Source organism: Dipteris shenzhenensis, chromosome 1 (assembly GCF_047967505.1).
Source record: "Dipteris shenzhenensis isolate YYH24624 ecotype China chromosome 1, Dip_SZ_1.0, whole genome shotgun sequence".
NCBI classification, from domain to species: Eukaryota; Viridiplantae; Streptophyta; class Polypodiopsida; order Gleicheniales; family Dipteridaceae; genus Dipteris; species Dipteris shenzhenensis.
Genome location: NC_141596.1, coordinates 11,351,128 through 11,365,664, shown reverse-complemented (window position 1 = coordinate 11,365,664; position 14,537 = coordinate 11,351,128). Strand labels below are relative to the sequence as shown.

Genomic DNA, 14,537 nt, shown 5'->3' with positions numbered 1-14,537 from the left:
GTATATATATTATGCAAAGTATTTACTATAATATTATAATATGTTTATTAATATATAACATAATATAATTTAAATAATATTAATATATTATAGGGCACCTCTCGCGAGCAGAGCATCGCCACGTGGTGTCTGCTTTGTGTGTCGCGTATGGCTTCGTGTGCCACGTGTCGTCTTCTTTGTCCTACAGTCCTTGCTCAGTCTGTCGTCGTCGCACAATCTTATAGTCCTCTTGCAGCCCGTAGTCTTCGCGTAGTACTCGCACGCCACTTGTCGTGTGCTTAGTCTCACAATCCACGTGTCATAGTCCGCAGTGCGCAGGCACAGTCTGCCCTCGCCTCTGTAGCCTACTACTTTCGTCAACTCACGACGCCACGTGGACTCATCATCCCTCCTCCGCCATCTCGTTATGCGTGCTCGCATGTCAGGAGTTACATGTGTTAGGCTACTCGCTCTCTGTCCTTTGCCTTGGCCACGTGTCGTGTTTCAGCTCTACCTTGTCAGATTGCCTCTTTCGATCCATGTTGCATCATGCCATGTCATGCCGCCACTGTCGCGCCCCCTCATCATCCATTTACTCAGAGTCGAATTTGACAACCGCACAGTCTTTCTGTCCCTCCGCTACATAGTCTGCCACGCTCGATTTTTTGCCCCCTCATCATGCTTCGAATCTGACAGCTGCACAGTTTGCCCCTCCGCCACATAGTCTGGCACGTGGCACCCCTCGCCCCTCTGCTCTTCCCAAACCACCACCGAACCTCCATCCTTCTCCCTCTAGACCTCCACATACCTACCACGTTGGATCGGCGTCCGCGTAGCAGCCTCTCGTGAAGCCCTCCCTCTTAAGAAATAGTATAGATATACATATAGATAGATATAGATATAGAAGTATAGATATAGATATAGATATATATAGTATAGAAGTATAGAAGTAGATGATATGATATGATAGGCGTATCGATGATTGAGAAGTGTTGACGAAGGGAGGAGCCTTTTGAAATTTGTGCAGGCAGAACGGCATAATCGTGAGCAGCGGCATCCATTTTGGGTAGGCCTAGAGTTGTTCCCTTGCCACGCTTATCCCTGCAAATGGAGCGTGTATCCAAAGAGCCATCATCTACTCGTGAAAAGGAAAGCCCATCATCACAGCTACGTTCATGAGCTTAAAGACAAGAGCTATGCACACTCAGAAATCGCTAAAATCACTAGGCGCTAGCATGGGTTCGAGAATTCGGAGCAAGGGGGAGCATTGAATCAGCAGCTCGTCAACTTTGTGTAGCTGCAAATGACAGACACTTCCCTATCCAAAGCTTCAGGCAATCACAAGAGAGCAAGCGAGCAGTAGAGCTAGCATAGCATATAGCAGGCTCCTGTGCTGCCATCCGTTTGAGCTCAGGCTCCTGTTCACAAGAGAGCAAGCGAGCAGTAGAGCTAGCATAGCATATAGCAGGCTCCTGTGCTGCCATCCGTTTGAGCTCAGGCTCCTGTTTGCTGCCCTCCATTTGAGCTCATTATTGCATCCTCTGCCTAAGCATTGGCTGGTACGTTGCAGCCATTGACACTGGCACCACTTAAAGTAGCTATTCTTCAATGTTCCTCAACAACATGAATCCTGCAAACTTGCTCTCATCCCCTCCCCTTTCCCACGCTTTCTTGTTCCCTCCTTTCTCAATCCTCCCCAATATGTGGTCCTTCCACTCTCCTCTTTTCCCCTCTTCGCATTTCGGTTCCGATTTTGCACCTTTTCTATCAACCCAGTCCTTAGCAACCTCCCGCTCGCATGCCGTCGCGACTTCCAAGGTCAGCTTCGGCCCCCCGCAATTCCATTCCATGTTAAGCGTTCCCTTCGTACCGTGCTCATCAACTTGCTATGTGGGCTTGTGTCTTTCAGACGGGAGTTTCGTTTGAGCTGGAGATGACTGACGGTGAGTCGCTTTCTTTTCTGTATTTCTCATATTTCTCACAAATTATGCGCAGCCCTGTGGTTAGCTTTCGAGGATTCATGTATTTTGCTGATGAAGTTGTAAAGAGGAAAGGAACCGGCTCTCGTATGCATGAAAATTTGTTGGGTTTCTTAGTCGCTAAATTAAGATACATATTCAAAATCAACAATTTCTAGAACTAAGCTTGCTTTCATCCAGTATACCTCCATTCCATATTTTCCTTTCTTTATTTAAGTTTTCCATCTGGAATCCAAGGTCAGATCTGGAGCGATGGCGATTATCCTTTCATCCAGTTCAAACATTTTTGTGTCTATTGATTGACCTGTTAATTTAGAAAGAAGTGGTTCGCCAGGATTAACAGAGTGATCAGTATGATGAGGCAATCGTAGTGATTGAATATTGCCCTGTTTGGCAGTCAAAACTTCTAGTAATGCATGAATTATGATATTCTTCATTCTCTAAGAGCGTTAACAGCCGGGAGAATGACCTTAGGAAGCTCAACTTCTGAGTTTGCTGTAGCATTATCTTTGGTTACCTTTAATGATATGATGTTATGACCGTCTGTACCTCTCAGAGGCTCACATATCTTTTTCTCTTAAAACAAAACTATAAAACTCCCCCAAGTACTTAGTGAAGCGAAGTTCTGGCTATATGAGAGGGTGCTGGCAGAGCTGGCGCAGCCAGTAGTAGATGGGTCAGGATCCAGAGAAAAGTTCACATAAGTAGCGACATAGGGGTCAAGCAAGGCTGCCTTCTCTCACCATTGCTCTTTGGTCTTTTCATTGATGCACTGGAAGATTGGATAAGGCTAGATAATAGGGAGGGAGTCCGGGTTGTGGGATATATCCTATTATTGCTCATTCATGTAGATGATATAGCCTTCTTTGCAAAGACGAGGGACATGCAAGCATACTTGGATGCATTAGGCAAATTCTGTAGACACTCAAGCATGCAGGCCAACATTGCCAAGACTGAAGTAATGGTAATTGGAACTGGATATAAATAGATGGCCTTCACATTCAAATGGGAGCCTTTGGACACAACCACCTCATACAAATATCTAGGGTTGGAATTTGAAGAATAATAGGAGGTTTGGAAGCTCTACGTGGCTTCCAAATAATTGCAAGAAGGCAGACCTATGAAACTAGGAAATGATAAAGCTCATGTACACCATGCTTGAGCAAACAGTCATTCTCTATAAATGCCCAGCTTGGGCACCCTGGGCTCTCCAGAGTTTACTCGAGAAGAATTGAGATATTACATGAACTCTTTCCCATAGGACAACTTGGGGCCAAGGTACAGACACCCTATTCCATCCTACTGGCTAAGATTGGTATGATACCTCTGAAAGGGGGAGCACTATGAAAGGGGGAGCACTATGCCAATACATGGTCTACGTCAGTAAGCTTGAGAAGATGGATGCAAGCAGGATCCTACGCAAAGCAATAGAGGCTAGAAAGACCATTGGATGGCATAGGGAGGGGGGAAATGAACGGAGTTATGGGGCATACGTGCTGCTGACATTCCAAACAACATGGGAAAAATCAGAAATTTAGTCACACAGAAAATGCTACAGAAAATATGGTAAGACCCAGATTACAAACAGGAAATTAATCCAATGGAATATGGTGAGAAAAGTTACCTTACGGAGAATATATCATTGTTTAAAAGGCATTTAATCTGCAACACAAGGACCAGCTCACATGATCTAGAGGTGGAAAGAGGCAGGTGGGCAAGATCCGGGATCCTAAGGGACACAAGAATCTGCAAAATCTGTCCCATAGGGGAGGTAGAAAATGAGCAACGCGTTCTCCTACATTGTCGAGCCTATGCATACATTAGGGAAAAAATAATTAGCAGTACTGACAACCTAAAATTCCTCTTGGAAAAACTAACCAAGAAAGTTAGGAGACTTACACCGCAACAAAGTCCTCGAGCTAGCATACTAGTTAGCTAAGCAAATACCCACAATATATCAAAAGGTCTCAAGCAGACGTTAATACAATCATATCATATCATATCATAGTGATGAAGGCAATGCACAAAGCATAGGAGGAGTTTTGTTTGTTCTGATAAGGGCACAAAATCTCGTCTGAGTTAGCCAAATGACTAAAAGAGATGTGGAGTTAGTCTTAAGTTGGATTGAACAGCCCGTGAGTTGTACATTTCACACAAGATCATAGCAAAATGAGACAAAATAGAAAGAAGAGCGTTGACAACTCCTCATCGGAATACCAAGATGCTTATCTAAGTGAAGTATGGCACAACATATTTGCACAAAGATGCTTATCTAAGCAAATTATGGCAGTTTCAAATGCTTAATTTCACTGAAATAGATAAACATGGTTCAAGGCCTTCCTCGAGTCTATTTTCAAAAGGATATTTGTGAATCTTGTTGCATTGGAAAGCAACACGCTTAGCCTTTTCTCACTTTATGCTCTAGGAGCACTACCATATTCCAAATCATACATTTAGATATTTACAATTATGCCTCAACTTTATCATTCAAAAAAGCCTTTTATTTTGTCATTGGTGGCTTCCAAGCTGCTTGTTGAGATATGGTGCCATGAGCACATAGATTAAAGGCTAAGGTATGGTATAGGAAAGAATTAAAGTAGCCACCCTAGGATGTGGACTACATGATGTGGAGATGTGGATCAAGATGTGGAGATGTGGATCAAGGATATCCACAAGGAGAGATGTGGATCAGAGGATCCCACAAGTGTTGACTATTCTAAGGGCACTCTCTATTTTTTTATTTTTATTTTTTCCCCAAAGAAAGGAACCTTCTATTAATGCTTGAAAGATTTTCATACAAGACAGCAGCCCCGAAGGTGCTGAGTATGTGAAAATCGACACTTTTCGAGAATGCAAATGTGTGCAATGCATGCAGAATTTGAATGCCGATTGGCCCTCCAATGGGGAAAAGCGCCCTCGTGAGAGTACTTGTTTCTATTTCGACCTACATGCAAGGTGGGAGAGAGATGACGGATGAATGCAATGTGGTAGAGAGAATGCAACGTGAGATTCACAATGAAAGCGTGATACCCTTTCATTAATGTCCCTTGAGATCACTCAAGTTCCATCTTCCCATTTACACCTACCCTTAGCCTATGACCCATGCATTTACCATTCAATGCACCTTAATGCACCCTTCCCTTCCTATTGCCCCTAGGACCTAGACACGTGTGTGCACATTTTTATTAATAGAATAAGTATCACATGTCCAAATTCGATGCTGTCTGAAGCAGTGGCTCCAGCTCGACTAGTCCTATCTACTCAGATGATCCACTGCTATAACAAATCGGTCGGTGTTCATCATAAATACAAATACAAGTGTTTTAATGTCTACTAATCACAGATTAGTGATTTCTCTTGTCATGACACTCCCTCTTGCTTGAATGGGCAGAAGTCCTCTTCTGGATCTTCTCTTGTCTCTTTCTCTTGCGTACGCTTCTCTTTTACTTCTGCATTTGCATCTCCTCTTCATAATCTGCAAATGATCTTCTCTTGGTAGTACACAATCTCTTCTGAATCCGAACTTAAATCTCATCTTCAAGTTCTGGTTCCTCTTGATGCTGGATATTCAAAATGCAGAAGTACCACTGCAGTGCCTCTTCAGTATCTCTTCATGCTCAGAATCCTCTTATGAATACTTAGTTGCTGAAATATCTTTACAGTAACCTGCTCAATAAGCTTAAACACATTCTCAACAAATTGGTCAGTATTAAAACGATTCTCTCACCCAAATGTTTTCATTGAACTAGGTAGACCTTGGCTATGGATGATTTTGCGATGGAGAGCTACTTAGTCTATAGAAACTATAGACCTTTAATTTCTTTTTCCAACTCTTCTATTTCAGCCCTATTTATCTTATCAGACGCTCTACACAGAGGAGAAAAATATTTATTCTCTGTCCATACTCTACAATGAATATGCCTACTCTCTATTCAATTCACACATCCATACACCAGTGTTGGCTGAATGGATAGCATTTACTCTTGGTTCTATGTTCATCGTAGAGTCTTGGGATAAGGAGGTAAAAGCCTCACCCTCTTGCTTGGATGCTTTGCCTTTCCCTTTTACAGAATTGGTTTTGACAATTTTGGCTAATAGAGTAGGACATTTATGCCATGGATGCCCTGGCTTATGTTTCTTACATCCGAAACATCTTCCCTCCTTAATTAGCTTTTTCTTCTCATCATCAGTCATGGAAGGAAATGGTATCCATCCAGGACGTGATTGGCTGTTAACATTTTGTACAATAGCTTTCTCATTTCCTTTGTTGAAGGGTTTACGCGGATTCAATTTCCTCTCAGCTATTTCAGCCAGCTTAGTGAGGTCCTTAAGCGTGGTTGGGTTAAACATTTCAACCTCGTACCTTACTTTTGGGCTTAAGGCTGCTAAATACTTCTTTCTCCTATCTTCCTCACTCTTTTCGGGTAACTCTAGAGAGAGTTTCCAAAATCTGGCTGTAAAATCTGCATTACTCTCATTATCGAACCGCCTAAACCTCTCCCAATGAAAGGTTAGGTTCTCTTCATGCCTCGGTGGCATGACAGTGGCTTTCAGTTGCTCCACGAACTTAGCCCATTCATGAATAGGCTCTTTTCATGTTTGTGACAAGGACCACCACATTAGAGCATCCTTCTGCAGATGCATTGTGGCAAGAGCAAGCTCCTCTTGCTCGGTCTTGTCTTAATGGGCAAAGTATAGCTCAAAATGACGAATCCAATTTAGGATTTTGTTAGCCTTCCTTGCCCCATCATATTTGGGGAACTCCATTCTCTCTCGCGGTTGGAATTTGGACCTCTTAGAAGGGGTACTCAACTCTTCATTCCCGAAGTTTAAAGTCCTCTTAGTCCCTAATCTTGTCATAATGGACTACTCAATCATATTGCTAAGCTGGAAAATCAACTTATCAACAGGAGTCTCCTCTCTTCCTCTTGCACTTGGATTATAATCCATGCGTACTGGGCTTTGAGTTGAAGGTGTGAACTCATCACCTTGTTCTTGGCTGGTCTCATTTCTTCTTTCATTACGAAAGGAGAACTCCCTATCAAGAGGTTCTTGAAGGAGAGACTGCTGTAAATCTATTTGTGGGTTATCATACTCAAGATGTGTATAACTCTCACCTAATCCATCCTCTTCAAGAATGGGTGAAGGTGTTCTCTCTCTCTCTCTCTCCTTGGGGTAATGGAGGAAAAGGAATAAGTTCATTGTTATATGTCCCTTCCCCTTCCATTCTTTCCTTTTAGTAATACAAGAGAGAAAATGTCTTGCTGTAATTTCAAAAAAAAAAAGAGGTTTATTTTACAGCAAAAGTCAAGTGTTGTAGAGTTGGTGGTACTTATCCGACTCCCGCTTCGTTTGTGTTGAGAAAACACTTAAAATGACCTTCTTTCCCTTCTCTTTCAAGCTTTTCTTCTTGTATTTCTGCTGTAAACTGGTACGCTCCGTTTGGGCTACTTGTTTTGAGCAGATTGGAGCTCTAGATACCGTTATAGGAGGTACTTGATGGGTGGATCACCCCCTTAAAATCTTATTCCGATCTGACTTTCCGTTGGGGAGAACGAGGGATCTCTTTTCCTCATGGTTTAAGGCTTTTAAGGGTACATTCACATGGTGGTGGTGGTTGGGGGGGGGGGGCCGGGCAATTCACCTCGTGAGGACACCCCGTTCACCATTCAAGACCAGAAATTTTCAGAAAAATTCCTTGTCTCAGAACCTCGGAGATCGGTCGGTTGTGATCCTCTTCCGCAACACCTCTTGTGACTTCCGTCGTCCGCAACTTTCACCCTCTTCTCGTCCCGCTCGTGGATCGTCACCACTCTGATACCAAATGTGAAAATCCACACTTTTCGAGAATGCAAATGTGTGCAATGCATGCAGAATTTGAATGCCGATTGGCCCTCCAATGGGGAAAAGCGCCCTCGTGAAAGTACTTGTTTCTATTTCGACCTACATGGAAGGTGGAAGACAGATGACGGATGAATGCAATGTGGTAGAGAGAATGCAACGTGAGATTCACAATGAAAGGGTGATACCCTTTCATTAATGTCCCTTGAGATCACTCAAGTTCCATCTTCCCATTTACGCCTACCCTTAGCCTATGACCCATGCATCTACCATTCAATGCACCTTAATGCACCCTTCCCTTCCTATTGCCCCTAGGACCTAGACACGTGTGTGCACATTTTAATTAATAGAATAAGTATCACATGTCCAAATTCGATGCCGTCTGAAGCAGTGGCTCCAGCTCGACTAGTCCTATCTACTCAGATGATCCACCGCCATAACAAATCGGACGGTGTCCATCATAATACAAATACATCTTACACCATTGGCGTATAACATAATAATAATGTTTTAATGTCTACTAATCACAGATTAGTGATTTCTCTTGTCATGACAGAGTATGGAAAAAATCGAAAAAGGCTGAAAGAAAAACCGGCATGTTTCAGAGAAACCTAGCTCACTGTCTAGGCGATCTCTGGAACTAGGGCTAATAGCCAAGTGGGGGGACTATACAGCCAGTGAATCCCTCGCGGAGTGAAGATGTAGAAAACACGTGTAGGCCAAGTCTTGCAGAAACAAGCACGCCTCTCGATAGTTGCCCTGGAGCCTAGAGTCCCGCGCTCCCAGGTGGACCATAGAGTGTAAATGATATCCTGCCATATGACAACTAGGGTAGCCGCGAGTGGAATCGGGTGCTTACCCATCACAAGACTGCAGCGAGCCACCCAAATGTTCCAAGCCGTGATGCTGGCTATCACACTGTCCTCCTTAGGAGAAGGAGGAGCTAGACTGTCAGGGGGGACTGCCTTGTGAAGTGCGATGCTCTGGATGCTCTGACCCTGTATCCAGTAGGCTGGGGAGATCTTATCAATCTGAAACGCGTGTCCTCCCTCTGTCAACCAAGCCACCATCCCCTAAGTGTAGTCTCTATGAAGATTTTGCATACGTGTCATGATCCTGAGGGCTCCCATCCAGATCCTTGTTGCGCTACGACAGCTCCACATGCAATGTGGTATAGTCTCCAGGGCACCATCGGAGCAACAATGGCACTGCCCGTCCACTCGCATCTGCTCCAACCACGGTTCGATGGGCAAGCCTCCATGGGCGGCCAGCCAGAAGAAGTAAGAGATCTTCCTCAGCCGCAAGTTGGACCACAACTGTGTCCAGATTCTGGAGCGCACATCCGGGGCAGTCGCAGGGTCACCCAATGTCTCTCCCTCGAAGGGGTCCACCTCGACGAGTCCATCTGAAGCCTCCTGCCAATCCGTGTGGTGTAGGAAAAGAAGGGCACCTCATCCACCTACTCAGCTGGGCCGCCCCTGGAGGGCCAGAACCACTCTCCCAGATCCCACTGGACCTTCCTCAAGGGTCTACCCTCCCACAGCCAAAGGCGCGATTTAGAGGCATCCTGCTTTGAAATACTGGGAGGGTCAATGTGCCACTCCTTCCCCAAATGGCTCACCACAGGGCACTCTCTATATAAGAGGCCTATCATGTATTGTTGAGAGAGAGAAGAATTCACATTCACTCAAGATTCTGTTTATGAGTCCAAGCTAATCTATCTTGGAACTTAGTTGACTTGAGGTACATGTCATGAGCATTCTTTTCATCATGTCTCCATATAGGTTCCATCCACCTTAGAGTGCTCTATGGATCCTGAGGCGGTATGTTTTGTCACGGTATCAGAGCTCTCTTGCCTTCCGGTAAGGCATTGCAATCCGTGTGCGAGAGTATGAGAGAGTGTGATAGTTTGAGAGATTGAGAGATCGAGTTTTCTCTTTTGTGAGAGAAAAATTCCGTTCATTGAGTGATAGAGAGATTTCCGTTAATCTCTTTAGATTTCTTTGATAGAATTCCGGTTGAGAGAGAGAGAGAGAGATTAGACTTTGAGTGAGAGTCTTCTTGTGCCTGAGAGAACTTAGGGAAAGCGAGAAAGGTGATGAGCTAAGGTGGCCTCTGCAACAACTTGTGAGAATGGGAGAGAGAGAGCAAATGAGAGCAAGAAGCAGGAGAGAGTGAGAGCTGAAAGCTTAGTTGCAAATAGATGAGAGTAAGAGAGATACAACTGAAGGAGTGAGATAAGGTTTTGTCCTAGTGACAAGACCTTAGTAGTCACTAACCATAGTTAGTGGACTAATTGCGGTTAGGGGAAAAAACCTCTTAAAGAGGAAAAAGTGCCCCTAACTAGCTTATTAAATTACATTGGTCACTGCTGAATTATATCTATAATTCTAACACTCCCCTGTAGTGCCAATGTCATGTACAAGGATGATTAATCACCAAACGGATATAAGTTCAGGGCACTGCGAAATGCCTCAAACTTTTCACGGGGAAGTGCTTTGGTGAAAATATCTGCAACATTGTCATGTGTGGACACAAAGATCATACTGATCTCTCCTGCATGCAACTTCTCTTTGATGTAGTGATAGTGAACCTCAATGTGCTTCGTGCGAGCATGAAACACTGGATTCTTTGCCACTGCAATGGCACTCTGACTATCAGTGAGAAATGGAGAAGGACCCTCCAATGACAGATGAAGATCAGCAAATAGACGACGCAGCCAGACACATTCAACTGTTGCTGTGAAAGCTGCCGTGTACTCAGCTTCACATGATGAGGTAGCCACTGTAGATTGTTTCTTGCTCAGCCAGGAAATGCAAGCTTTACCCAAAAAGAAACAATTGCCACTAGTGGACTGCCTAGTGTCATAATCACCAGCCCAATCTGAATCACTGTAGGCATGCATCTGCAAGTCACCCCCCTTGGGAAATAACAAGCCAAAAGACTTCGTGCCCTGCAAATAACGGAAGATGCGCTTAACTGCCTGCCAATGCATAGTTTTTGGGTTGTGCATATATCTGCTCACCGGAGATACTGCAAACTGAATATCAGGTCTAGTGTTGCAGAGATAAATGAGGCATCCAACAGCCTGACTGTAAAATGTGGCATCAATTGATTCTCGTGCATCATGCATTGTGAGTTTCAGCCCCGGCTCCATGGGAGTGGCTATGGGCTTACGATCATGCATGTTAAATCTGTCCAAGAGTTTCTGCACATACTTGGACTGAGACATAACAATGCCACGTCTCTCCTGAGAGAACTGGATCCCCAAATAAAAGTGAAGCAGCCCCAAATCTGACATGTCAAAGTTGGTCTGCAAATCAGCTTTGAAATCTGCAATATTATCTTCATTGGACCCTGTGAGTAGTAAGTCATCGACATAAAGAATGATGACTAAAATTTCCCCCCCATCCTTCTTGATGTAGAGGGTGCTCTCAGTAGGACTATTGTGCAGCCCCTTGTTGGTCAAAAAGGCATGAATCTTGGCATACCATGCACGAGGGGCCTGTTTCAGCCCATACAAAGCTTTATTCAGCTTGCATACCTGAAATTTCAAAGCCTGGACTGTTTGAATGTCCAACTGATGAACATTCCACTCAAAATGTGCAGCCATTGCAATAACAGATCGGATGGTGGTCATCCGGGATGTAGGAGCAAAAGTCTCCTCATAATCTATGCCCTTTTTTTGAGCATAGCCTTTGGCAACCAGCCTTGCCCTGTATCTGTCAATGGAGCCATCTGGCTTCCGTTTGACCTTGAAAACCCATCGTGTACCAATGGCATGTTTACCTGGTGGCAAGTCTACGACATCGCAAGTCTGATTTTTCTGAATGGACTGCAATTCATCGTGTATGGCATTCATCCAATGCACATTGTCCTTTGCTTCTTCGAATGTTGCAAGCTGCTCCTCATCGAGAAGAGTACCTGCATATGTTGATTCCACTGAATCAGCACCTTCCATGTGCCTTACTGCACTGCGAGTCCTGCCAGGTAATGGAGCATCAATCTTACTCTCCCTGAGAGTCTGTAACAGCCAGTTTGGGACTGTTTTTGCTGCATGTATGTCTGCAATTTCTTGCTAAACCACCCGTTCCACTGCCTATGGAGGTGGCAAGACATCCTGTGGCTGAGCTGGAGCATCGGGAGGTGACTGTAAATTCTGATGTAGAGATGACCACCCAATGATGGAGTCCTCATGGGACCACAGACATCACTGTGTATAAGCTGTAATTTTCGGACAGCTTTAACTGAACCATCCTTTTTGAAGGGGAATCTGTGCATCTTGCCTAAAATGCACCCTTCACAGGCATGTGGAGGAGGTATCTCAAGAGGTGGCAATGCATCAACCATAGAGTGCTTCTGAAGTGTCATCAAGTTGTTGTAATGCATGTGGCCATATCTGGCATGCCATAACTCTGCATTCTGCATGGCAGCAGTAGGAGTAGAAACTGCAAGAGCATGGGCTGCTCTTTTCTCAAAAAGATCAAGCTGAAAAAGCCCACGCAGCAGAGTACCAGATAATCTCAAGGCATAATCATTTTCTCTGTCTCGGACAGCACATTTGTCATCCTCAAAAATGACCTGAAATCCAGCCCTGTTAAGAGTGGACACTGAAAGGAGATTCTTGGTGATACCAGGCACATACAAGACATCTGAAAGTCTGAAAATTGAGCCATCAATGGCGGTAAGCTCAACTTCTCCTATACCACGTAGTGAATATGACGAGTTGTTGGCACAAGTGACTTTCTTACCAACGGGAGGTGGATGCAAGGAAGTGAAGAGACACTTCCTAGAAGTGATATGCTTGGAGGCACCGCTGTCAAAATACCAAGTATTCAGTGTTTCATTGACAGTGAAAGCTGATGCATCTGTGGAAGGATCATAACTGCAAGTCAAAAAGGCATATGTATCATCGTTACAAGTGGCTGTACTATCCCGAGCATCTGGAGCAGCCAGCTTAGAATCTGAAATGCAAGATAAAAAGGCATAATCTTGTCCAACAAAGTTGGCTGCAGCATCCCCACTGTCAGATGCATGAGGAGCTGAATCTGAAACAGCCATACCGGAGCTGTTTTTCTTCTCTTTTGCAAGCCTTTTCCTGCATTCTGCAATGTGATGACCTGGCTTTTTGCAGTAATGACAGAAACCCTTCTTCTTGGGCTTACTTGCATCATTCTTAGCCTTTTGTGAAGGCTGTCCTGACCCACTGGGAGGCTGATTTACTGATGTCTTTGCCTGTCCCTTTCCTTTTGACTTGAACTTTGAGAGCATAGCTTGTTCACCTGCACGTGAAGCCAAGTTTTTCCTGGTCTGCTCTTCTTGAAGCAGAAGTCCTATCAACTCATGAAAAGTGAGAGGATTTGCACCCCCCCTCAATGATAAGTTCAGCGAGGTATGGAAGCTGAGATAAGAGAATTCCGAGTGGTGGTAATCATCTCTAAATCAGGAATAATCCCATCAATGTTCAATAATTGCTCTCTAAGATCCTGTAGCTTTGTGAGGTGGACTGACATGGAGTCACCCTCTTCCATATGTGTATTACTTAACTCTCTTTTCAAGAAAGATACCCTTGCATCATTCCGGGCTGCATACATGCTTTCTAAGATATCCCACGCTGCCTTCGAGGTCTTACGCGACCAGATATGCGGAATGATAAATCTTTTCACTGAAAGAGAGATGCATGACAAAGCTAAGGCATCCCGTGAATCCCATCTCTTTTGTTCTGGAGTGGTGGCTACAGCTGCACCAACAACCTGTGCTGCAACTGCACCCTGTGCACGACCTCTTCCACCTCCTTGCTGGGGAGGGGTATTAGGTGCCATCTGCAAATGACTGCAAAAATAGCACAACAAGCACCAGATCTGCAAAGAATAGCAAAAGAGCTGCAAGAATGCCTACTCAATGAATCCTGTACGGAATCCGTACACATGCAGTACGGCTGTACGAAAAACGGTGCGGCGGCTGATGCAGGTGTGCAGTACGGAACTTGCAGGTACGGATGTACGGACGAGCAGGTACAACACAATACGAACGGAGTGGACTGTACGGCAGTACCGTCGAAATGCAGTACGGGTTGAGAAGTATAGTCGCGCAGTACGAAAGCAGTAGGTACGACAGATCTGCAGTACGGACCGAGCTGGATTGAGCGAAATCGTATGGAAATGTACAGATGGCGGAAACAGTACGGCGCAGCACGGATCTGCAGATCGTGGAGATAGATGAGAGTAAGAGAGATACAACTGAAGGAGTGAGATAAGGTTTTGTCCTAGTGACAAAACCTTAGTAGTCACTAACCATAGTTAGTGGACTAACTGCGGTTGGGGGCAAAAACCTCTTAAAGAGGGAAAAGTGCCCCTAACTAGCTTATTAAATTACATTGGTCACTGCTGAATTATATCTATAATTCTAACACAACTTTAGTCATCAACTCTGCAACGAGAACCGCCCCTACGAACAGCGCCTCCAAGAGCAGACTCCAAAGGCATACGCCCTCAACGGCCAGTCTCTACAGCAACTTTGGTATCGGCCAACGACCTCTACGGCTGCTCGTGGCTAAGCAATAGCTCCTTTAAACAAAGCAAGTTTAAGTAACTACTGGCCTACATGCCTTCATTGACTGCAAGTCCACCAACAAACGCCTTCAGCGAGCAAGCTTCAGCATCCATCGACCACTTTCAGCATGCTTTTGAGGTCCAGCCGCTCAACCAACGAGATTTGTCCTTCTCTGCTCACACGAAA

At 44.6% G+C, this 14,537-nt stretch overlaps 1 protein-coding gene across 2 annotated transcripts in view; it reads left to right on the top strand.

Moving 5' to 3' along the window:
* The first annotated feature begins 941 nt into the window (after positions 1–941).
* The window catches only part of LOC147905372 (16S rRNA processing protein RimM family), a 110,374-nt gene continuing 96,778 nt past the window's right edge, over positions 942–14,537 (top strand). Inside the window, exons 1-3 of one of the 2 annotated variants that reach the window (XM_087370618.1) lie at positions 942–1,393; positions 1,478–1,797; positions 1,889–1,922. In XM_087370618.1, the coding sequence (XP_087226744.1) occupies positions 1,588–1,797; positions 1,889–1,922 (244 nt within the window). In that variant the 5' untranslated portion in view covers positions 942–1,393; positions 1,478–1,587. Of the gene's footprint in view, positions 1,798–1,888; positions 1,923–14,537 lie in introns of both variants that reach the window. The other variant, XM_087370670.1, reaches the window with a different exon arrangement.